Source organism: Protopterus annectens, chromosome 4.part0 (genome assembly GCF_019279795.1).
Source record: "Protopterus annectens isolate FY-2018-M chromosome 4.part0, PAN1.0, whole genome shotgun sequence".
In the NCBI taxonomy this organism is placed as follows: Eukaryota; Metazoa; Chordata; order Ceratodontiformes; family Protopteridae; genus Protopterus; species Protopterus annectens.
Window position 1 is genome coordinate 1,622,955,513 of NC_056733.1, and position 26,838 is coordinate 1,622,982,350.

Here is a 26,838-nt window from a genome sequence, read left to right on the forward strand (position 1 = left end):
AATGAATGTTTCTTCAGGTAGATGTCAAATGCTGGAAGTGTGACGGGAAAGAAAAAGATAGCTGAGAATATATATTTTGGGAGTGTAATGAGTTGGTAGATTTTAAAAATTCCCTATAGAGTACTCTGTTAGGAATACTGGGCAAGCAAATGAGTGTAACTAAAAATGGCTTTTTGAGCTGGAATACAGGATCTACTCTCTAGACATAGTAAGGCCTTGTTAAGTTTAATTATTGTGGTTGCCAAAAAAATTATTTTTCTAGAAAATGGAAATTAAAATCTAAACCACCTACACCTGAAGTAGTAAATACTGTAACTTAAATAAAAGAACAGGAGGTGGGATCTTTAGAAAAGGGTAGGAATAAATTACATGGACAGCACAGTGGTGCAGCAGTAACATTGTCGCCTCACAGCAAGTGGTTCTCCGGTTTGATTTTCGGCTGGGGTACCTTCTGTGCGGAGTCTGCATGTCCTCCTTGCATTTGTGTGGGTTTCCTCTGGGTACTCCGGTTTCCTCCCACATTACAAAGACATGTGTCTGGAGCATTTCTCCCCGGGCCTCCACTGAAAATTGGCTTTGTTCTAAGTCAGACTTTCCCCAGTATAAACAAATGTTAAATAAATAAAAAAAATACAAAAATGGAAATTGTGGGAACAATACATGCAGAAAAATATTTTGGAGGATGTATGAAGTTTATGAAAAGAAAGAAATGTAATAATTTATGTAATATCATACAGATTATAGGACATATAACAATTTATGTGATGTATAATGTTAATAAATGTGAACTTGTCAAAATGGTTTGATTACTTTTACATAAACTTAAGTTTGCCTGTGTCACAAGTGATAATTCAATAAAGGTCTTTTTAAAAAAAAATCTTTAAGAACGCATCTTTGCATTCCCAAAGTCCCAAAAATTTCTCCCTAGTCTTTAACTTTGCATTAACTGGTAAGTTCACGGAGTCTGAGTAGTTTTTTTTCTTACAATTCACAGCCTCCTGTCCTCTCAATTAGGTCAGGTTTAGGAGCTGCTACAGCTCTCAAAATGGCCTAAGTTTGGTTGTTATTGATCACTTTGTGGTGAAACATTGATGTTGCCATTCAGCTTTGGCCTTCTTTAATTTCTCAGCAGTATCTGACACCAAAGACCACGGGATCTCTACTAAGTACTTCTCTTCTTACTGTGGTCTTTCTGCATATGGTTCTCAAATGGCTGACATCCTACCACTTGGGGCAAATTCAAAGGATTGTCTCAGAAGTTGCTTCTTCCTTAAGCTGCATTCTGCAATGTGAAGGAGTCCCACAGGTTTGTCTCCTGGATGTAGTTTCCATGGTGTAAATTCTCCCACTCTGTGGTGTCACTTGAGGTAGGGGATTCAGGAATCATTATTAAGCCTCTTCTTCCTTCAGAAACATTGCTGGCCTTTGACTCCCTTTGAGCTTGATATCACCCCTAAACATATGAGGAATATTTGACAGAGGCTTAATCCAACTAATGTGAAGACCATCACTCACATATGCAGCTTTAATGTCCTGCACAGCTACTAGCCTTTCCTCTCTAATTATTAAAGTAAGATTAAGCTGGTGTTTGTAGAGGTTTAACTACTTATTCTGATGCCAGGTGCCACCCCTAATCTGGAACTCCCCACAACTCTATATGAGGAGGAAAAAAGGTCCTGAAGAACCTGTAGCACCTCCTTTCTAGATATGAGGTTGCTACAATCCATGAGTGCTAATGTTCTTCAGTTTTAAAGTTCTGACACAGGGCTTAACTGAAAAAAAAAACGTTTTTACTTTTAAACTGTAGCAACTGCTTACTACATCTATAAAAAGCAGTTGCTAAAGTGCACAAGTGCTAAAGTGTTCAAGTCCTGAGTCCTGAGACAGTACTTACTAAAAATATTTTTAGTTTTAAACTTTAGCAACTACTGCTACATTTATAGCAAACAGTTGCTACAGTTCACAAGTACTAATCATTCTTCAACTTCTGAGGCAGCCATTATTGGGGACAGCACTAAAGCACTTGAGTTCTCACTACAAATGGAATATTTTTATTCATCTCTGTCAGCTGGAATCCTTCCCATTGTGCCCCCAACACCTTGTGCCTGGGGTGGCTGCTCCATTGACCACACCCCAGCCATGCTTCTGAAGTTAAAATCTTGGTGAGATTTTCAGTAATCTGTTGTCATTTAGGGACCAGCTGACAGCAGTTGTTAAATCTTTGTGTTTGTATCTGAGGGAATTTACACAGATACTTGAAGACATTGCAGTGTTCCATTCTTTGGACTCCATGCATTTGGACTACTGCAGTGCCCTTTATTTACAGCTTCCTGGTATTGACCTTGACTGCCAATCACTTGTAGAATTCTATAGCCAATTGTTTGATAAGCAGTTCCAATGTGCTTATGTAATACTTAATTAGCCAAGTTTGTCATCAGCGACATCAAGGCTGATACATTAGGTTTTAATATGTTCGTATCTCACCGCACATGACACTGGTCCAGCATACCTAAAAAGGTTATTGGTACATTGCATCTTTTTCAGCCACTCCACTGAGCTATCACAGACCTTTCTGTCATTCTCAAGAAGTGGCTAGAATTGTCATATATTTATCCCTTTTCCTCCCAAGTGCCATGCCTGCGGAATTCCTTGCATCAGCAGAAGCCGGAAGTAGTACTGTCTGTAGTGCCAAATGTTTGCAGAACATCTGCCTTTTTTATAAGGTTGTCTCTCTCTTAGTAAATCTGAACTCAGTGCCAGACATAAGGTTTATTATTAATGATCACATTTCTATATTTTCTATATATTCCTTATTTTGTTTTGTATTTCATGTAGTGCTCGTTGCACTGGAAATTTACTAATGCCCACAAAGTAACTAAAGGCTACATGATATGTAATGTGATTATATATCCAGGCTTAATCACCTTAATAAAAAATTCAGCCTACTGTTTGTCTGAGTGACTAAAGTCTTGATATAAGGGAAAGGTTAATTGAAAAGCAACAGTTTCATGTTTAACACAAGCATATTTTCCAGTGCTGGTAAGTGAATTTGAATCCCCCACATACAGTTTCATATAAGGATATTAAATCCATATTATACACACCACAGCAGAATTTTTTTTTCTTTTTTGTAAGAACAATAGTGTTCAGTATGATAAAAAGTTTACCCTCTTAACTGCAGTAACCTAGGCAGAGCTTGTGGGCGCTGAGCCTGTCAGCAATTAGCATTCTATATACTGACATTTTTTTTTTGTGGCTTGTTTGTTTTACTGAGACTGATTTGCTGATTGACTCAATGATCACTTAATCTCTTTGTTTTGGTTAATCAGGTTAGAACACTTGGCACAAGAATCCTTTTTTCTTTTGCTCTTGCACTGTGTAAATCTTTGTACTACTAGACAAGCTGGTGTCCAAATACACTTATGTATACGATGCACTACACTGCACTTTAATTTGGTGTGGATTTTGTTCTCACATCAGTTTTATTCATGTTGTCTTAACCTGTTACATTGTATGAATATGCCTTTTGTTTAGGTCTTCTTAGATCATGATTCAAAAATGCCTTTGTCTAGACTATGTACCTGTAAAGCATTATAAAAAAGTTACTGATGTTATGATTGCACTTCTTCAAAAAAAGGCAACATACTTTTACCCAAAGGCTATGTAAAACATCTCCATAAAGCAGATGCCCAGTAAACAGAACAGCAAAGTGAGCATGCAGTTTAGCAAAACTGGCAGAACCCTGAAAACTTAACTAGGAGCCATGATAAAAATTCTCAGATGCATTCTCTGGAAGACGCTCAATGAACACAGTTACTACCTCATGCATGCAGAATTTGAGCTCTTGGTTCTATCAGTCCAGTTGACAGCACAACAATAAACAAGGTTCTAAATCCTTCCACCATCTGTGCTGTAAACATAAATTCTTTGTTAGAGCTATGAGAGAGAATAAAAAACATAATAAAGAATAGGGGAGAATATTTCACTACTATAAAATGAATGCTGACTTGATCCTTTTACTGTTGTTGAGAAGTTTAAGAAACAGCAGAAAAACAGTGGCCAGTAATTGCAGTCACCCTCCATTTTCTTTAATCCTTACCTGTCAGAATAGAATACTGGATTTCTGCATTGCTTCCTTTGTCCTGATCTAGGGCTGTAACTTGAAGAACTTCTGTACCCACGGCAGAGAGATCCAGTACATGCCCTTCATACCGCACAGAGGAGAACTGAGGAGGGTGGTCATTGGAATCCTCTACATGGATAACAACTCTTACAAAGTTCCTCTTCACTGGCATATCCTGATCTCGAACCTGAGGAACAAGGAAGTAGACAGATTAAGTTTTAAGTTAATATGGTCGACTTGGAGTCATACTGGGCAAGAGTGTCTAGGTATAAATCATGGAGTCTAAGTTAACAGTTATCTACTCAGGCCATCTGTTTCCCATTTAGAAAACAAATGAATTATCAGACACATAAAAAACATGTTGATATCTTGTGTTGCCAGTATCTGCTGCAATACACATCTTGCTTTGGTACATTTTCTACCATGGGCATTTGCAGGACACAAAATGTTGTACCAGACTGCTTTGAAAACGTATGTACTGTCAGCCTTGAGCAGCTAAAATGATTTAACACTCTATAACATGAATGTAATAATTACATTTGCTCTGTCTTAAGGAACACTGGATCACTGTTGCTTTAGAATTCATGAGATAAGGGAAGATTCCCAAAGCAGTGCTTTTTCTTGGAGTCTGTGAGGTGGCAGCATGCAGTAGGCTCTGAAAGATGACCATGACAAATTCTGTCCTGCTCTGTATTTGGACAAATATCTTGTAATCACTGGAAAATGTGTCAGCAGAGGAACATGTAGCTGTGTCACTGGTATTTGGAGCAGATGCACTCCTGAAAAAAAACTGCTGAAGTGGTAGCCACTCTAGCTGAATGTGCCTTAACCTGTTTCTGTAAAAGTGTTTTGTTTTTCATAGCAGAACAACATGCACTTAGCCAATCATTTAGAGTCAGTGTGCCCTCCTTCTCTGCCACAAAAGAAAGACATAGCTGACATAGGTTCATAAGTGTTTACTAGATTAATGATCACAAGGACCATTTTAAGCCTGGGCATGCATCCAAAAATCTCTGACAAGTTCTGGCACTCTTGATAAGTGTAAGTAGGGGGCTGGGAGATGAACCATTTATTTACAGGTTGCCTGTGTTCATTAGAAATATAGGTGCCAAGCCAGGGATGAATTATCTGTTCCCCATCCAATTGTCCAAGTTACACTTGAACTGGGATAGGGAGGGACTCTGCTAGTCTCTGGGATACATGCCTGTCTCTCCAACAGGTCTTATTTATATCACAGGCAAGATTTAAATGTTTAGAATGTGTAATTCTGGTGTTGTTTGTTTTGTGGATATGCAGGAGGTCCATCATAATGGGGTCTGACAATGCCCTATATACCAGGCATAGATCATCCCTAAGCAGCTTGTAGGAGACAGAATACAGGGATAGGGCCTTGAGACAGTCTGCATAGGACATTTTACTTACACCCTGTATTCTTTTAGTGAGGAACCTCTGTGAATGTTCCAATTGTGGGATATGCCTGGTTAGGTACATACCAAAGGGGTCATTGTACTCAATGATACATCTGATGAATGCTGAATACAAGATGCCATACCTTTGTTTATAAGTTGTGCAACATTGAATGTTTTTTTTACTGGTTGGTTGTGCCATGTGCTTCATTGAACGGATTACTTAAAGTGTAATTTTAAAATGGACCAAGTATACTGATGAAGGGTGTTACCCAAAAGCTTTATTCTGTTTTATGTGAATAAATCAAGTTTGAACATTTTTTCATCTGTTTTGTCTCTAATTGAAACAGTTCTGTATAGACAGCAGTGTTCTCAGGGTTTATGGGGGCTTGAAAGGAGGCCACTTTGCGGTCTGACCTTACCAGTGAAGACATTACACTAGGGGGGGGGGGGGGGGTGCAGCTCTCTCTCATATTAGTGAGGACCAGCTCCAGTATGGTATTGGGTTGGATGGTGAATGTTTCCAAAATACATGGTAGGGGTTTCCTGAGTCACAGAGGGGGACCTACAGCTTGCAAGGAAGTGGTATTGGATTTTGCCTATGGTGATTTGAACTTGGAGTAGGTCAAATGCATTGGTCGGTCTGTTTGACCAGGCTTGAGATATACTTATTTTTTATGTAAATTGAGAAACCTCCACCTTTAGTCCCTGTCTGTGTAGTAGCTGGTCTAAATGTGTGGAAGGCATTATAACCTTTCACTGTCAGTGTGCTTCCCATGGATTTAAACCATGTCTCAGTGACCACACAGATGTCAACATTAACTAGGATGAAGAGAGCTTCTAGGGAGTGGAGTTTTTTGTTTAGACTCCTAGCACTGAGCAGTAATACCTTTAGATTTTCTTGGCTTTGATTTGCTATGCTGGAAGTACTTTCAGTTTGTCATTGCCTAAAAAAGGCACTATGGGGGAAGACAATGTTTTAACTAATATTCAAAAACCTAGAGGGGAGAGGTGCAGACCATCCCTGGCAAAGCAGCGTGGCCTGACCATATCTTTCCAAGCAGACATATATTGCACCCCTTAGAATAACACCAGAAACTAAGCCAATTATTAAAGTCAGTCATCTTTGTTTATATTGTGGCATCATTCTTGGAGAAAGTAAAATGCTGCTCAATGCTAGACACATACCAGCCTGGGACACATATTCTGAGAGCTCCATGATGTCCCTCTTCATATAATCTAGGGATGTATGTCTCAGGCCATTTGCACCCACATGGACTATGACTGAGTCATGCTGGTACCTCTGTCCCAGTGACCTGAGTGAGTGTATTATGTGGTAGATCCTAGCCCCTGATAAAAAACTGACTTGTCACTTTTTTCCTTACTCAGCCTGGTGAGAGGGGCATCAGTGTATCTCACAATGGGAATCTCCAATGAGCAGAATGTTGGAATGTGCAGTGGCTTGCCTTTTGGGCTTAAAAGTAGAGGCTCCATGAGATGTGGCTGCATGTGCTGATGTGGGTGTTGTTTTGAAAGAATGTATCTGGGGCTGCTGAGGGTATTTGTTATGTGTACTTCATCTAGGATGTATTTGAGCTTTAGGAAGGTTACATTTAAGTGCCTCAGCATACGTGGGTCTACAGGTCTGCTTTGAATTGTGTGTGATGGGTGCAGCATGTGTACTACTGACACCCTTATTGCCATTAGGAGCAATTTTATGTGAAAGTTTTGCCTCAAGTGATATTGTGTAAACACATCTCTCACATATCATCTCACTTTGCTTGAGAATTAATTGCTGTCAACATGAGGCAATTTCTACATTGCCTCAGGAAGCCCATACCCACTAAGCTGATAACAGAGATAGTTGGAAAGTTCATATCCATGGCAACAGACCCTTTTTTGTTAATTAGACAGTTGGAGTGAGAATATAAAACAATGTCAGGAGTATCCGGTTTGCAATTATGGGGACAGTGCTTGTCACTGCAGCTAACTATCCTGTGTGCAACTAGGTATTGGCAAAATTCCAACTGTGCTTTTACAGGAAAAATGTCACTTAAGGTGTCTGTGTCTATACAGGGCACTTCCAAACACTTGATAGGAAACTAATAAGTAGACTCTGAAAATTTAAGGATGAAGTATTTAGGCAGATATTCTGATGTTAGAAACAAATTAAGGCTAAAGGAGCTGGAAATGGGCTGTCTACAACTCCATAAAGTAGTACAGCAGGTGCTGACAGTGCAAGAGGTGCTGGAGAACAACGAAGAAGTGTTCGAAGAGGAACTGGGTACCTGGAGGGGTCCACCAGCAAAGATACACGTCAAAGAAAATGCAACGCCAAGATTTTACAAACCCAGACCCGTACCATACGTAATGAAGAAGAAAGTGGAGACTGAGTTAGAGCGACTCACCAAGCAAGGTATAATTGAACCAGTAAAGTTTTCGGAATGGGCGGCACCCATTGTGCCAGTATTAAAGGCAGATAATACTGTACGCATATGTGGGGACTACAAGCTAACAGTGAACCAAGTTTCGAAGCTGGAGCAGTATCCAATACCAACGGTGGAGGATGTGTTTGAAAAGCTGTCGGAGGCGAAAGGTTCAGCAAACTGGACCTCAGTCATGCATATCAACAAGTTGTTCTGGAGGAAGGGTCAAAGCCATATGTCACCCTTAACACACACAAAGGTTTGTTCCAAGTAAATCGTTTACCCTTTGGTGTTTCCTCTAGTCCAGCTATTTTACAGAGAATAATGGAGGGACTGGTGTCAGGAATTCCGAAGGTGGCTGTGTATTTGGACGACATCCTGTTGACGGGTAGGAACAATCACGAGCATCTGGAGACTCTGAACGAGGTGCTGAGGCGACTGCGAGAGACTGGTCTGCGGGTGAAGCGGAGTAAATGTGCTTTCATGGAAAAGGAAGCCGATTTCCTGGGTTACAAGGTGGATGCATCGGGCCTACAGCCTCTGCCAAACAAGGTAAAGCCATCCAACAGGCACCTGCACCCACAAATGTTACAGAGCTGAAGGCCTACTTAGGCTTACTTAACTATTATAACAGGTTCCTACCAAATCTGTCAACGCTGTTAGCTCTTTACATACACTATTAAGGAAGGAGACCCTGTGGATGGCAGGAGGAACAGGACAGAGCGTTTGAGCAGTCCAAGAAACTAATGCAGTCCTCAGAGGTTTTGGTGCACTACGATAGTTATAAGGACTTAATTCTGTCATGTGATGCCTCACCTTATGGGTTAAGGGCCGTGTTGGCACACGTATGCCAGATGGACAAGAAAGACCCATCGGGTTCATGTCACGAACCTTGACACCAGCGGAGTCCAACTATTCCCAGCTAGACAAAGAGGGTTTGGCTGTAACTTTTGGAATTAAGTGGTTGCACAAATACCACTATGGCAGGAAGTTTACTGTTTGCACCGATCATAAGCCCTTGTTGTCACTGTTCAACGAGATGAAGGCCGCGCCTCAGATGGTTTCTCCCCGCATTCAGAGATGGGCTGTAACATTGAGAGCTTATGAATATGAGATTGTTTATAAGCCCGGAAACACCATAGCAATGCGGATGCACTGAGCCGCCTGCCGCTACTGGGGCCTCTCCAGCGAGGAAACGGAGGACCGAGTGTTGATGATGGAGGACATCACGCTGGTGTCAGCGGGAACTGAGCGAATGGACACGAAAAGACCCGGTGTTGGCTCGAGTGTTTCAGTGGGTCCAGCAAGGCTGGACAACACAACAACCTGATCCAGTTTTCCGCCTTATGAGGTGAGGAAAACAGAGCTGAGTGTGCAAGATGGATGCGTGTTGTGGGGGCACGAGTGATAATTCCGCCCCAGGAAGGCGTGCACTTTACAACAGCTGCACCAGGGTCATGTGGGCATCACCCGAATTAAGGCCTTAGCACGAAGTTATTTCTGGTGGCCAAAGTTGGACCATGACATTGAAGTCGCTGTGAAAGAGTGTAACATCTGTCAGCAACATCGCAACTTATCGGGTGGCACCACTACACCCATGGGAGTGGCCGAGTAGACCTTGGCAGAGACTTCATATAGACTATGCAGGGCCTTTATGGGGCAATGTTTTGATAATAATGGATGCTCATTCTAAATGGATGGATGCCTATCCAGTTAAAACAACCACTTCCACCACGACCATTGAATGCCTGAGGAAGAGTTTCAGTAGTCAAGGACTACCAGAGACTATTGTATCAGATAATGCTTCATGTTTCATGAGTGGAGAGTTCAAGGGTTTTCTGGAAAAAAATGGCATTGTACACGTCACATCAGCACCATACCATGCGGCTTCGAATGGCTGTGCTGAAAGGGCTGTCCAGACCTTTAAAGCAATGATGATAAAGGCGAGACGGAAGTATGGCAGCAAAAGTGTCAAGGGTGTTATTCAGCTACCGCGATTACACCCCAGTCTACCACCGGATTGTCACCTGCCGAGATGTTGCAAGGACGGAGATTAAGGTCAACATTGGATCTGGTGCATCCAAACATCCGAGCTAAGGTAGAGAGGACACAATGGCTGCAAAAGAACATCAGGATCGACGACGGAGAGGAAGAAGTTTCCTGGTGGGAGATGCAGTGATGACTCAAACTTCAGCTATGGACCTAAATAGATTCCAGGGTTCATTGTAAAGAGTACTGGTCCACTGTCGTACCAGGTGAGGTTGAATGGAGGTTTTGTGGTCAGGAGACATGTGGACCAGATTCTGCAGAGCGAACGGGAGAAGGACTTTATGGAACTGCAAGCCCCGGAAATACCGTTAGTTTCGAAGAAGGGCTCATGCGGCAGGAGGATCTCCGATCTTGGGGGCGAAGAAGACCACCGGACTTGGAAGGAGAGGTTCCCGAGGACCAAACCTTTCCAGGGATGGACACACCGGTACCAGAGGTGGTAACTGTGACACCGGAGTCACCTAGGGTGGTACCATTGCGCCGTTCTAAGTGTGCACTGGTTAAACCTAGTTACTTGAAGGACTATCAGTGTTAAAAGTGTATGTATAGGTTAGAAGAACAACATAACTTGCTTGTATGGTAACCGTTTAATAACTTGCCGGTTATTTAGAAATTAAGTGACTGGAAGGATTGTTTTTTGACTTGCTCCCTCGTTTCTCTTATGTAAGGAGGCGTATGTCAATAGCTTAAGAGGGGAGGAATGTAGTATTCGGGCAGGTAATGTTGTTATTGTGCTGTGGGGGCGCTATGGGGAATTAACAACATGTAGTGTTGGTTCTGTATTCTCTGGTGTCTCGTTGGTTCCGATGGATGTATGGCTATGGAGTGGTGAATATGTAACATGGGTGCGCACCTGGAGGTTCTGAATAAAGAAAGGCCTTACAACTCCAGAACCGTGTGGTCTCCTTATTTACCAGGATATAACAGGCATGCATCCAAAAATCTCTGACAAGTTCTGTCACTCTTGATAAGTGTAAGCAGGGGGCTGGGAGATGAACCATTTACAGGTTGCCTGTCTTCATTAGAGATATAGGTGCCAAGCCAGGTATGAATTTTCTGTTCCCCATCCAATTGTCCAAGTTACACTTGAATTGGGATAGGGAGGGACTCTGCTAGTCTCTGGGATACATGCCTGTCTCTCCAACAGGTCTTATTTATATCACAGGCAAGATTTAAATGTTTAGAATAGGTAATTCTGGTGTTGTTTGTTTTGTGGATATGCAGGAGGTCCATCATAATGGGGTCTGAAAATGCCCTATATACCAGGCATAGATCTTCCCTAAACAGCTTGTAGGAGACAGAATACAGGGATAGGGCCTTGAGACAGTCTGCATGGGACATTTTACTTACACCCTGTATTCTTTTAGTGAGGAACCTCTGTGAATGTTCCAATTGTGGGATATGCCTGGTTAGGTACATACCAAAGGGGTCATTGTACTCAATGATACATCTGATGAATGCCGAATACAAGATGCCATACCTTTGTTTATAAGTTGTGCAACATAGAATGTTTTTTTACTGGTTGGTTGTGCCATGTGCTTCATTGAATGGATTACTTAAATTGTAATTTTAAAATGGACCAAGTATACTGATGAAGGGTGTTACCCAAAAGCTTTATTCTGTCTTATGTGAATAAATCAAGTTTGAGTGTTTATTCATCTGTTTTGTCTCTAACTGAAACAGTTCTGTATAGATAGCAGTGTTCTCAGGGTTTATGGGGGCTTGAAAGGAGGTTACTTTGCGGTCTGACCTTACCAGTGAAGACATTACACTAGGGGGGTGTGCAGCTCTCTCTCATATTAGTGAGGACCAGCTCCAGTATGGTATTGGGTTGGATGGTGAATGTTTCCAAAATCCATGGTAGGGGTTTCCTGAGTCACAGAGGGAGACCTACAGCTTACAAGGAAGTGGTATTGGATTTTGCCTATGGTGATTTGAACTTGGAGTAGGTCAAATGCATTGGCCTGTTTGACCAGGCTTGAGATATACTTATTTTTTATGTAAATTGAGACACCTCCACCTTTAGTCCCTGTCTGTGTAGTAGCTGATCTAAATGTGCAGAAGGCATTATAACCTTTCACTGTCAGTGTGCTTCCCACGGATTTAAACCATGTCTCAGTGACCACACAGATGTCAACATTATCTAGGGTGAAGAGAGCTTCTAGGGAGTGGAGTTTTTTGTTTAGACTCCTACCACTGAGCAGTAATACCTTTAGATTTTCTTGGCTTTGATTTGCTATGCTGGAAGTACTTTCAGTTTGCCATTGTCTAAAAAAGGCACTATGGGGGAAGACAATGTTTTACCTAATATTCAAAAACCTAGAGGGGAGAGGTGCAGACCATCCCTGGCAAAGCAGCATGGTCTGACCATATCTTTCTAAGCAGACATATATTGCACCCCTTAGAATAACACCAGAAACTAAGCCAATTATTAAAGTCAGTCATCTTTGTTTGTATTGTGGCATCATTCTTGGAGAAGGTAAAATGCTGCTCAATGCTAGACACATACCAGCCTGGGACATATATTCTGAGAGCTCCATGATGTCCCTCTTCATATAATCTAGGGATGTATGTCTCAGGCCATTTGCATCCACATGAACTATGACTGAGTCATGCTGGTACCTCTGTCCCAGTGACCTGAATGAGTGTATTATGTGGCAGATCCTAGCCCCTGATAAAAAACTGACTTGCCACTTTTTCCTTACTCAGCCTGGTGAGTAGGGCATCAGTGTGTCTCACAATGGGAGTCTCCAATGAGCAGAATGTTGGACTGTGCAGTGGCTTGCCTTTTGGGCTTAAAAGTAGAGGCTCCATGAGATGTGGCTGCATGTGCTGATGTGGGTGTTGTTTTGAAAGAATGTATCTGGGGCTGCTGAGGGTATTTGTTATGTGTACTTCATCTAGGATGTATTTGAGCTTTAGGAAGGTTACATTTAAGTGCCTCAGCATACGTGGGTCTATAGGTCTGCTTTGAATTGTGTGTGTTGGGTGCAGCATGTGTACTCCTGACACCCTTATTGCCATTAGGAGCAATTTTATGTGAAAGTTTTGCCTCAAGTGATATTGTGTAAACACATCTCTCACATACCATCTCACTTTGTTTGAGAATTAATTGCTGTCAGTAAACATGACGCAATTTCTACATTGCCTCAGGATGCCCATACCCACTAAGCTGATAACGGAGATAGTGGGAAAGTTCATATCCATGGCAACAGACCCTTTTTTGTTTATTAGACAGTTGGAGTGAGAATATAAAACAATGTCAGGAGTATCCGGTTTGCAATTATGGGGACAGTGCTTGTCACTGCAACTAGCTGTCCTTTGTGCAACTAGGTATTGGTGAAATTCCAACTGTGCTTTTACAGGAAAAATGTCACTTAAGGTGTCTGTGTCTATACAGGGCACTTCCAAACACTTGATAGGAAACTAATAAGTAGACTCTGAAAATTTAAGGATGAAGTATTTAGGCAGATATTCTGACGTTAGAAACAAATTAAACAGTACTTACCGTAAACAAAGAATTAACTTGTCAAAAATTATAAAAAGAGTCATGTGAATGGCTACTGCCTGGCTACTACTAGTGCTGGTCTCACCACAGCTTCACTCTGCTGGGATACAATGCTCCTTTGCTTCATCTCTCATCAGTATCACAACATTAGACCCAATCCCAAGATAAGAAACAGGCCACAGCCTGGTTGGTGATCCATAGTCTTGTCCCAAATGTTGCAAAGCTCTGTATGATTGCTGTAGCCTTTTCCTGGTAGATGCCTTGAATAGCAACTAGACTACTCATGTGCCCAACCAGAAACAGTCAGGAATCAATGCATTCTGCTCCTTCTCTTACCAACAGCAAAATATAAGCACAAATTCCAAGCTGTCACCTATGAAGCAGTTATTAGGCTTTCTGCTGATCAGCAGTCTCAAGGAAATAATGTCCCTGTGCTCCTTCTCTTACCAAGAGAAAACAGAAGCATTAATCCCAAGATGACTATTTACAGACAGATTGTGGGGTCTCCAATAATTGGTGGTCTTGCAATAGATGTTGCAGATTTTAAAGGTTTGATGGAAAAAATGGGTTAATATCCTAAGCACAACAGGGTGAATTAGAAGTTAGATATGAAAGAGGGTGATTTTTAGCTGTCTAACTAGGAGACACTAATTTTAAAAGAGCAAGATAGATTGAAAGAGAATGGGCACTTTGTATTCTGGTTTTACTGTATGCCATGGAATGGCCAATACATTTAAATAGTTGAATGGGATTGATTTAATAAAATGATAATTTTGTGCTTACTAGCAACAGCCAATCAAAGGGGAGAGGGAAGGAGATATGTGGTCAAATTAACATAAGGAGTAGACAACTAGAAAGACAGTTGAGTTTAAGAACACAACAGCACAAGGGTGGAAAAAAACTTATGTGACTCACAAGAGACACAGCTGTGGTTTCTTTCCTAGTTTTAATATGTAATTAAAAGCAGAATACAAGTAAAACACAAGGTAAAGCAAACAAATAACAACATACAAAACAGAAGAATGCAATAAAGTAATACAACATACAAAAAAGCAAAAGCAAACTAACCTTTCCCTCTCAGCAAGTTGTGACAGAGTCTGAGTGTGTTTTTCCAATAAAGCTTTGATATACCTGTCTAATGCCTTTGGTCCTGTTTAGGTAGTACCTGAGTCACTGGTGTACATCTAGGTATGGCACTTTTTTACCTGTAATTTAGCTTTGGGAAAAGACAAACAGTTGAAAACTATGGTTAAGGGAGACCATTCTTGGCACTAAGAAGGGGTTGGTCATCAGGCTCACTCTTTCATGGTAAAACACAATAAATGTTTACCTTCACCAAAAGAACCAAAGCTACTGGTTTCAAAGATCCAAGGTCATTATTCTAAGACAAACTTAAAGTCACAATGAGGTAGTAACAGCCATCTTTGGTAATTACAGATGCAGGACTCCTTTATGAAATTAATTTAACATCACTTGCGAATAGTGCATCCAGAGGAAGTCACACTGACATGACATAAGTATGTACTTGAAATCACAACAGGCCTGATGTCAAAACTTCTGACAAATAAGGCAACACCATGAAAGTCCCACTGCATTGTAATTATGGGACTTGCTGCACCAAAAGTAAAATCTTTTTCAGTCTGCCAGATGTGACTTTTCTTTTGCTTGTCTTCCTGGCATCCTTCCAAATGTTAAGCATATCCTTTGCAAAAAAGTTGCCTGACTAGTTTAAGTTTCAGAAAATCCACATTTTAATCTTGAAGCCTTAGAGATTTGGATGCAACAGAACTGCTGACTGTTGGGTGAAGGGGTCCACTACCAGAGGCAGACTGTAAAATGGTCCCCACCATAACTGCACAATGAACAAAGACCCATGTATGATTAAAAAGCTAATTCCAAGACTTGCATGGTTAGTCTGTGGTGGGGGGTGTGATTATGCATTCTCTTGTGAATGTACTATATGGCAATGATATTTTTTTGTCATCAGGGGCAAGACTCTGAGTTCACTGAATTGCTAAAATATTTTTGATGTTGATGTGCTGTTTCTGTGTCCACATATTCTGCACTTTTTAAGATTGCAGAGGTGCACTCCCAAGCTAGGGCCAATGCATTGCTAGGTATGCAATTGTGAGGGTACAGATGACAAGGCATTGCTGCATTGTAATTGACTTAGGATGCCAACCAGGCACACTATCTCCATGTTTACAGCAGGGACAAAAGGAGTTGTGAATGTTGTTCCTACTAGTTCTTTAAGTACCACTATTTTTTTTGTATGTGACAAAATATTATCTTTTGTTGGTGGACAATCAAAATGATTGCTGTCTTACTATCTGGGGACTTAGGAACTCCCTTGCTGTGAGGACTGTTCTCTTATTGCTACAAGAAAAAAATCCCCAAATTAGATTATTTTTTTCTTGAAGCAAGATGACCTTGTACAAGGTTGTGTCTAGTAAGAATAACAAAAAGGCTTTGGATCACCAAAGGAGGTGGGGGAGGAACACCCTCTACCTTTCACTTAAAGTCAGTTCTTACATCTCTCATCTTCAAACTACTTACCAAGTTTAAACCATGTACCCCCTCTGCCGATCACCTACCAGCCGAATACCTACAAATTGCAGCAAAAGTACTGTCCTACCCTGTTTCCATACTAATTAATAGAACTATTACCGAAGGCTCCATCCCATCTCTCTGGAAAATCTCTCACATAATCCCACTCCATAAGGGTGGTAACTCAACAGAACTTTATAACTACCAACCCATAGCCCTACTATCTCCTTTTGCCAAAGTAATGGAAAAATGTATTCATCAACAACTACTTGATCACCTTCTCCAAAATAACCTACTTGTAGACTGCCAACATGCCTTCAGGCTCTTTCATGGTACTACTACTGCTCTCTTATCCTTCTCTGAATGCATCAACAAACATTGTAACAATAATAACCTCTCTGCTGCACTCTTTATTGACCTCTCAAAAGCCTTTGATATGGTGAACCATCAAATATGTTTAGACATACTAAAATCACACTCACTCACATCACAGGCACTTCAATGGTTCAAGTCCTATTTAGGAAACAGACAGCAAGCTGTCCTCTGGGACAACAACCTTTCTACTCCTCTTTCTGTTACACTAGGGGTCCCACAAGGCTCAATCCTGGGACCTCTCCTCTTCTCGATATTCATTAATGATCTACACTTACACATTCCCCAAGCCACCTGCATTCAATATGCAGATGACTCGACACTAGTCTGTACTGTCCCCTCACCAGCTGCACTTCAAACCATTACTCAAACTGTATTTAACTCAGTTGAAAATGGTTTCTACAGCAATGCCTCCTATTAAATGCCAAAAAAACTAAATTACTGCTTTTCACTCCGACACTAACGTCCTCTCCTATTGACCTCACCATCAAGGCCAATAATGGTATTATCATTAAACCAGACCCATCCACTAAACTATTAGGCATAACAATTGATCAACACCTTAACTTTGACTTGTATATCAACTCGACTATCAAAACTGTTAACAGAAAACTTGGCTCTCTCTACAGAATAAAATCTTTCCTAACCCCTGAAACCAGAACCACCATTGCCAATACCCACCTCATCTCTACCCTCTTGTATGCCTTACCTACATATACCAATCTTTCTAAAAGTAACCTTACTAAACTGTCAACCAGCTATAACAACATTGCCAGATTTGCCACAGGCTCACCTTTTAGAACCCACCACTGTTTAAATCTTAAACAGCTAGGATGGCTAGAGCTACAAAATTAGCTAACATTTCAACAACTTACCATCACTCATAAGATACTTTATCAGCCCAATAATACTCCTTTTCTCAAGACTCTTATCACCCCCTATAGAAATCCTACTACCCTTCGCTCAGCAAATAAATTACTGACAACTATCCAGAAATCCACTAATAAAGCAGGTGACTCCCTCTTCTCCATTTCTGTAGAGAAAATCTGGAACAGGCTTCCCAGCAATCCTCAATTATTGTCATCACTGCCACTCTTCAAAAAGCAACTAAAACTACTCCTTAAAGCACAACTGCTATGCCCATGCACTAACCCAAATTAAAACAAATTCTTCAGCATTACTTGTCTTTTACAACCTTTTTCTGCTCTCTCAGCCTTCTTAATGCTTTTTTTTTTGCAAGCCTTATTTTGCCTCCAAGCTTCCTTATAGTACTTACAATTTGTTAACTTACCCCTGCTCCATGCACCCACTTCATAGCTTTGAATGTTTGTCATCTATTCCCCTTGAGTGTATAACTTCTAAACAAACCTATATTGAATTTCTATCTCACTTTGCCTACTCACCCTTGTCATTTATCAACCCCTTAACCTGTACATCTTGCGTCTGCAACTACTGTATTTACTATAGAGTATACCCATGATTCTTAGCATGTTGTTTGTATAATGCTAGCCTATGCTAATGTTTGTTTATCTGTGTGTACACACATGTCATGTTGTTTCCATAATGTTAGCCTATACTTTAATGTATTTCTTTTTTTAATGTTCTTTAGTTTTGGTCTGTTCTATGGTTTCTATCAATGTGTACTACTGTTATATTACACAGATTGGAGCTTTTCTCCCCGGGCCTCTACTGAAAATGAACATGTATCCAGCTAGACTAGCCCGGTCAACAAATGTAAAATAAATAAATAAAAAAATAAAATCTGCTGAGCATTACACCAGACATGCACAAATTTAGAGAGAACCCCAAGCTCTGGAGACAGCTGAGAGTTTCTTGGGGCATTTCCTGCATTTCCTCAGTACCTGAGCTTCACAGAGGCAGTCAGTGAATTATGGATAAATGTGAATGCCCTTGGTACATAGAGACATCACCCTGAGAGCAGTAAAGAGCCAAAAGGTAAATAGGTAAACTGGAAGTGGCTTTTTTCCTGCTCTGTACTTGACAATTGTTATTTTACCTTTGTATACTGGTATATGCAAGCAGATTGTGGTGCATATTGGCATATGCCAGTAGATGTCTTTTAGGTCCAGGGTGCCCAAAAGTACTCTGAAACTTAACTAGTGGAAAAAACATTGCGAAGTAACCCTTTTGAACTTTTGTACCTTTATGAAGAAATTTGTTTGGACAGATCCAGAACAAGCCCCTGTGGTCTGTCTTTTTCCCAGTTCTTTTGGTGATATGCTTTTTATTGTTTCCTGGCACAGCATATATTGAAAAGGTACAAGGCTAACTCCAGTTGACCCTCTGATATAGAAGGCATCCCATAAAGGTAGGTATGTCATAAATTCCATTTTTTTTTATCTTAAGATGATGACACCTATGGTGCATTTGTCTGAGGTTATCTCAGTCGTGGTCTTTCTGGAAAGGGTCGGCCTGCTCACAGGAGATGGAAAGGATAGGAGAAGGGTATGAGATATGGCCTTTGTAATCATCATTGGTCACAGACAGCTGTAACATTGCTGCCAGCAGGCCTATCAGCCTTACCCTTCATCTTTCCCTATCATTTCTGCTTTACAGATTATACTGCTTGGTCTGCAGATCCCTGGACTGACAATAGAAAGGCCACTACTTTCAATAATTTCTGTAGTCTCCAGGCATAGGAATGGAAGAGCTGTTTAATCATCTCTATAGTCTTTTTTATGTTTTGTAGTTCTAGAGTCTTTCTTATATCTTGTAGGTTTTTTTTTGATATTTTAAGAGCCAGGCCTGAATCCCTATCAAAAGCATTGCAATGGTTAAAAATATATCTTTGTGTAAAGTATTCTTTTCTTATTCCATGATTTTGTATAACTACTTGTCAGGATTTGTTGTTGTGTCATCTGTTTTACTGTGTACAATGCATTATAAATTAAGAAAATACAGAAAAAAATGATTATATGGGAGGGATCTGGTATCTATAATCTAATAGTTTTTCTGGCCTGCATAAGACATAGCTGCAGACCAAGAAAAGGTTTTCAGGAAATTGCTAAATAGCAAATAAGGCAGTTTAAAACAATTGTAGATAAAACATGCTTCTGTAATGAAGCGCTTGCTTTTTGAAGACTTCTGTAGTCTGGATCTGTGTGGTTGACAAGTAGACTTAGCAACAACAAACCTTCTTGCTGAAACTTGAGCTTATGGCTATGGCAAAAAATTAAATGAAGGTGGAGGCAGGGACCGGCTGCACATTTTACCTGGGACACAGCATTATTTCACATTACTGGGACAGGCTAGCAAGAGGCATGATGTTGATGGAAGCCTGGAATCTACTTGGTTGGGAGATGTCACTTGCGGCTATTCCCAAATGCCATGAATACTACTGCAACAGCTATCCATACACAGAACATCAGCTGTTGCTCACATATATGACAAAAAGTCAGGGAAATGTGCCTTGCAGTCACAGATATGTAAACAAGGCAATAGAAAGAATATCTGGCTTTCCATCACAGCACTGGAAAATCTGACACTAGGGTGTTGTACAAACTGAGGACTGGATTCCAAAACATGTGGCAATATGGAATAGCCAGAATGGTGAGAAGTTGCCCTGAACTAGAGTGACAGACCAAGAAGGGAATACAGACAATGTGATAAGAAAAGCTTTTTGGACAGAGGAAAGATACATAGTGACTACAGAGAAGCTTTCCTGGTCTTCTGAATTACTCCATTTAAACATAATGTGATTACATACCATGTTATGCAAATAAGTCATATTACACATTGAAGGCAGACAACATAATAAAAAGTACAGTTGTGTACACTTACCATAAATGTAGATGTTCGAGTGTATTCACTGTTGCAGTCATCACTTTTGGGTTATCCCTGCCAGGGTAGCCCTTGGCCGGCCCGAATACCAGAGGCTTAGTATTTCTGCGTCAGTTGCTGTCGCTTGAGGACTGATGTCAGGTTGTCAGTAGCATAAAGTAAGGTAGCAGATGCCATTACATCAGTTTTTTTTGCCCTAACCTGTCAGGAGCCCCAAAGTAGGAGGTCAGGTTCTGGTGGAAGAACCACACCAGTGGAAAATAAATACCAGTATGTCCCTTGTAAGGAAAGAAAGAGAATAAAGGGGGATAGAGGGAGGAAAACCAGGACTGCAACAGTGAATACACTCGAGCATCTACATTTATGGTAAGTATACACAACTGTACTATGTTCTTTGTGTTTCACTGTTGCAGTCATCACATTTGGGTAGATTCACAAAGTTGAGGAAATGGGTGGAGGCATTCAAGGAAACTGGGGGCTGGCTAGGATGCCCTGCAAGACTGCAGAGGCAAACCCTGCCCTGGATTTGGAGAAGAGAGGCAGGTGGTAATGCTTGGTAAAAGTGTGAACAGATTTCCAGGTGGCAGCCTCAAGGATGTTCCTGGTGGGGACTCCTCTTAGGAAAGCTGCAGAAGTGGAGGTTGCTCTGGTGCAGTGTGTCCTGACTCCCTTGGGGGGAGGCTTTCCATGCTGTTTGTAGCAGAAATTGATGCAGTGTGCTATCCATTTGGAAATGGTTTGCTTAGAGATGGCTTTGCCTTCTGCCCCTGTAGTGAAGCTAACCAGCAATTGATCAGACTTTCTGAAGGATTTAGGCCTGTCCAGATAGAATCTGAGTTGTCTGTGCACATCTGGAGAGTGAAGAATCATTTCCCCCTTGGTCTGGGGATTAGGAAAAAGGTGGGCAGATGAATAGATTGGTTGAGAACCACACTGGACACCCCCTTAGGCATTAAGGCTGGGTTAGTTCTGATGGATAGCCTGTCTGATGGGAAGATGATGAAGGGTTACACAGCCATGAGTGCTTCCAGCTCAGAGACTCTTCTGGCTGAAGTGATGGTCAGAAGGAAAGCTGTCTTCCAGGAGAGAAATTTTAACTCTGCAGAAGAAGCTGGTTTGAAAGGGGGCAGGGTGAGCTTTTTCAAGATAAAGTTAAGGTCCCAATCTGGTGTTGGTGCCCTTCTGGGGAGGCCTCAGGTTGCTAGCCCTGTTTGATCAAAGGGTGTGAGAAAAGGGGCTGCTCAGTGGGATAATGAGCAGGAATAGCAGAGGCATGATTTTTTTTGCAGAGGAGAAAGAGAGAGCACTGTGTAGTAGGTCAGCTAAGTAATCCAGGATGAGAGGGATGGAGGGCTGTGCCATATTGGCTCCCTTAGCTTGGATCCAGGTGCAGAACCTTTCCCATTTATCTGCATAAGACTTTCTGGTGCTAGTACATCTGGCCTCATAGATAACATCCAGAACATACTTACTTAGAATGGCAGATTGGTTCAGGGTTAGGAAATAAGCCAAGCTGCCAAACTGAGTGTCTGCAATTTGGGATGCATGAATTCCCCTTCCCTCTGGGTCAGGAGGTACGGAATGTTAGGAAGATACCATGGAGGCAGTGGGGACAGACTGTGCAGCAAGAGGTACCAGTGTTGTCAGGGCCAGTCTGGAGCTATAAGAATGGTCCTTAGTTTTTCCTCCTTTATTTTGAATAGTACCCTGGGGATAAGAGGTAGGGGAGGAAAAGCTTAGATCAACAGACTGACCTAGGGGAAGGACAGGGCATCCACTTCCCAAGCCATGCAGTGATGCTCCCTGGTGCAGAATTTTTTGAGCTGATGGTTGGTGTGGGAGGCAAAGAGGTCAACCTTCGGGGTTCCCCATTTCTACATTATTAGGGTGAAGGTACTTCTGTTGAGTTGCCACTCATGTGGTTCCAGAAGGTTTCTGCTTAATTGGTCTGCCAGAGAGTTGAGAGAGCCTGGTAGGAATTGTGCTAACAGGTGTAGTTGCATGGAAGAGGCTATGAGCCAAAGGGTCATGGCCAGCCTGCATAGAGGGTAGGTCTGAGTCCCTCCCTGCTTGTTAATGTACCACATCACAGTGATGTTGTCTGTTTTGATCAGGAGAACCCCTGGAGAGAGAAGGCACTTGAAAGATATCAAGGCATGTTGCACAGCCATCACCTCTTTTTGATTGATGTGCAGAGGGATTTCCTGAGGGCTCCATTGGCCCTGTATTCACCTGCCATCCAGGTGTGCTCCCCAAGCATAGTCTGATGCATCTGTGGTGAGGGTCTGGGCGGTGGGGGGGGGTGGGGTGGGGAGAAGGGCAGTCCCTTTTGTGGGAACATGCTGTTGCCCTTCAAAGAAATTCCTTTCTGAGGCAAGGAATTGTAAGTAGAAGAGTTTCCAGGTCTTGAGAGTGTTGACACCAAAGGCTCTTTAGGTACCACTGAAGTTTCCTCATGTGCAGTCTGGCACATGGAATGAGTAGTATGCAAGATGCCATGAACCTCAGAGTTTGCAACTCTTCCTTGCAGATAGCTGGGGCCTGGTGGCTAGTTGAGAGAAGTAGGCTGTCAGGAAAATTTGTTTCTCATGTGTAAGGAATGCCATCTGGGATGCTGTGTCCAGACTTGCTCCCAGGAAGATTATCCTTTGGGTGGGCACCTGTTTGGATTTCTTTTTGTTGATTGTGTATCTTAGGGAGGTTATCAGTGTCTTCACAAAGGCCAGGTGCTTTAGCAGCTTTTTCTGGCTGTCTACCAGAATAAGGCAATCATCTAAGTGGCCAGAGCCAGACATTTTATAAAAACTCTGGGAGCAGTAGATAAGCCAAAGGTAAGCACAGAGAACTGAAAGTGTTGAGATCCTGCCCTGAAGAGGAGATATTTCCTGCATGATTCCCTGATAGGAATGTGGAGGTAGGTCTCTTTTAGATCAAGGGTGGCTAACAAAGTGTCCTTGGAGAGCATGGTAGCAGCTGCTGGAGGGTGAGCATTTTGAATTTTGGGATCACCAGGAAGGTGTTTAGAATTGATAGATCGAGGATGGGGTGCCAGGTGCCCTCTTTTCTGGGCATCAGAAAAGTCAGGAGTAGAAGCCTTGGCTATCTGTTCTGCAGGAATGTGGTCTACTGCTCTCATAGAGAGACGGGAAAGGATTTGCTTTTGTGCCTCTGCCACTGATTTGGTTGTAGATCTGGGAACCCTTTTGGGGATGGAAGGGCATGGAAGGAAAATATATATCCCTGAGACACAATGTTCAGAACCCATTGGTCCTTGGTTATGGTGGCCCAGGTGCTTGAGTGAAATGAGAGTTTTCCTCCTAGGGGTAAGTTAAGGTGGGCAGAGAGGGGAGGAGGAGGAGGTGAGTCATTGTGAGTTCTTACCATAAGGGGGTGGCTTAGAACTCCCTGGTTTTGAAGTGGAGGTAGTCCACTGCTTAGATCTCTGCATTCCCTGGGGGTGCTGTCTGGGGGGTCTGTTTCCATTGGACCTAGGCTGGGCTGGTTTACTAGGAGCAAGAAAGGACCAGTGCCTGGAGAGACAATGCCTGCTGAACCTAGGGGGCTGGACTTGTAAGAAATCCTTAACTGTTTGCATGGATTTTGCTTTTTCTTCCATCTTTTTTAAGACCTCTTTTGCCTTAGTGTCAAATAAGTTATATTTGTGCAAGGGGGCATCCAACAATTTAGATTTGACATGGTCTGGCAGGGGTTGTTCCTTAAGCCATGCATATCTTCTAATGATAGATCCAGTGACTGCTGCCCTGCAAGGAGCTTCTAGGGCATCAAAACCACAGTGCAAAGTGTGTTTAGTTACTTGGCTTGCAGAATGCATAAAGTCTTGCAAATATTTAGATTCTGCCCAAGCAGGAAGGGAAGACATTTTTGTTTGAGGAGTTTCAGGGTATGTTGCTGAAATTTCAGCATATGGAACTGACAATTTAGTGCGCTGACAGCAAGAGTAGCTTAGGTGTATACTTTTTTACCCCATCTACCTAATGCTCGAGAATCCCAGTCTGAGGGTGTGGGATTCTTAGCAGAGGTTGCTTTAATCCCTTTTGGCCCTTGAGAAATGACCTCAGGGTCAGCTGTTGTATTTTTAAAAAAGATATTTATGTGAATCAGCAACTCTATTATACCTGTCTGGTTTTCTGGGAGCAGGAGGTTGGGCATCAGGAGTCAAGCTGGATTCAAGGAAAACATCATCCACAACATCCAGGACTGGGGGGATGGCCAAGGGTCTGTGTTGCAGACGATCTAAGAATTCCCTGAGTCTCTTTTTAGACTGAGGGGAGTTCTGACTCTCCCAATGGAAATGCTCCCTTAAAGTATGCAGGGTTTCCACAAAGGAAAAGTCATCTGGGGGAGAGGCTGAAGGAATGGAGTCCTCTGCATCAGAATCCTTGTAAGTGGAGAGGGGTTGAATGTCTACATAGTCAGATGCATCAGATTCATCTGACTCTTGCTCAGACAAAACTACAGGGGACAGATCTCTTTTCCTTTTTGATGGGGTAGCTTGGCTTCCCCTGATCAGCATGATAAGGTCTTCAACCATTTTAAGTATTTGAGACTGAGGCAAGGTAGCAGGCGCCTGAGAGTGGGTTGTCGGTTTCTTGGGTGTGGTTCGAACCCTAGGCCTAAGAAACTCGGTCATTTTTTAAAGAACAGTAGTTGTGAAAAAAGAAGTCAATTGTGTTGAGATTTGGTAGTGTGAAGGACTTCCTCGGAAGCCGGTGCCTGCTCAGCAGCTCCGGACCCATCCAAGGTAGAGACAACCGCAGGATCCTTAAAAGAAGAGTTTTGCGGCATACCGATCTCTGAAAGGGTCTAGGTAGTGGCCTGCGAATCAACAGAAGTGGGCATCAGGGGCTGTGAAAGTGCCTCACTGAGTACTGGAGGACTGATGACTAGCTTAACAGAAGCGTCGTAGGTAGGTTTGGACTTGTGTGGTCTGTCTCTGTATTTATCTTTATTTTTTTTGTGAGATATGCTGTTAGAAGGCTTACCAAAGCCATATTGGAATTTGAAGACTGTAAATGAAAATATATGGCTACAGTAAGGGCCCGATGACGGATAGTTCTGGCATTAAACAAAGCACAGAAGTGACAATGGTGGACGTCGTGGTCTGGGCCTAAACAAGTGATGCAGTAAGAGTGGAAGTCTCGGTGTGGTATTTGCTTTCCACAGGCGAGACAATTGTTAAATTTTTCTGACATTGGTTAGTACAAGAAAAAATGATCTCCAATGGGGTACTTTTAGAAGACTTCAACTTCAATTTGGAGATGAAAACTAAGTTAGCGGCCAACTGGCACTCATGTGAACTGCTTCTGCTTTGGGCTCCATGGCAAGAAAGACTGATGCAATGGCATCAGCTGCCTTACTCTATGCCACTGATGACCTGATGTCAGTCCTCAAGCTTCAGCAACTGATGCAGAAATACTAAGCCTCTGGTATTCAGGCCAGCCAAGGGCTACCCTGGCAGGGATATCCCAAATGTGATGACTGCAACAGTGAAACATGAAGAACATATGAAAGGTCTTTTTTCCATATCACCTGCATACCACTTGCACACCCATGGACAACTTAAAATCCAGCTACTGCATGTCTTTGGTACATGGAAGGAAATTGGAGTATCCAGACAATACCCACAAAAACACAAGGAGGACAGGCATATGCATCAAATAAAATATGACAGTGAGAATCAAACCAGAGAACGTCTTCCCATGAGGTCACAGTGCTACACAATAGATCACCATGGTGTCCTAATGTTAACATTACCTAATATTACACTTTTAGTATCTTAGTGAAATGCCATTAAAAAAATCTTTGAAAGAATTTCTAATCTAAAATTTAATGAAACTGAAACAAATGTACTTTCATTTCATCACAATATACTTTCCTTAACAATAAAAAGTTATAACTATAATTGCAAAACTTATAATTAGAAAAAGCTCATCTAATAATTTAGATTACGATGTACAAATCAATTTTGATTATATTATTCAGAATGCTAAGTAGGCAATTTTAAAGTCATTTTTTTCTTTTGCATTCAATATATGATAAGTCAAATTAAAATAATACTGCAATCAAAAATTTTACAGATATTTCAAACTACTTCCCTGAACCAATCAAAAATCATATTAAGGGGGTGTGGCAAAAATGCCAAGCAGTTAGCAGCAGAAAAAGTTTTGCTTTGCCTCTTTCAAAGTTTCCTAACAGGAGTTTTTGATCCTAAGTTAAGAAATTCTTTTCAAAACAACTTCTAACGTATAACAAACAAAGCCTGAAAAGATTACAGCAAGAATTTTTGCTTTTGAAGACTTCATATTGACTTTCTCCTGTCCTAAGTTTCTTTCTGTCAAGAGTAACGATGAGCCATCTCAAAGCTTCCTCTCAGGAAAATGGATTGAAATAGGAATTACAGTCTCTTATTTCCTGTATGCAAGAAATATTGATTAAAATTGATAAACTGGAAAGCAAAATATATACTGTAAAACAGGAAGATAAAAACAAATTGATCTGTTAAATTAAATAATTAAGAAACATAACAGATCAAATCATTTCCATGGAGGAATCCCTGGATGACATTGATGGAAGGTTAAATGAAAA

The 26,838-nt window shown here is 41.6% G+C and overlaps 1 protein-coding gene across 1 annotated transcript in view; it reads right to left on the reverse strand.

Moving 5' to 3' along the window:
* The window catches only part of FAT2 (FAT atypical cadherin 2), a 1,015,713-nt gene that overhangs the window by 304,068 nt on the left and 684,807 nt on the right, over positions 1–26,838 (reverse strand). Inside the window, exon 10 of the mRNA XM_044069413.1 lies at positions 4,100–4,310. Within this exon, the coding sequence (XP_043925348.1) occupies positions 4,100–4,310 (211 nt within the window). The remainder of the gene's footprint in view (positions 1–4,099; positions 4,311–26,838) is intronic.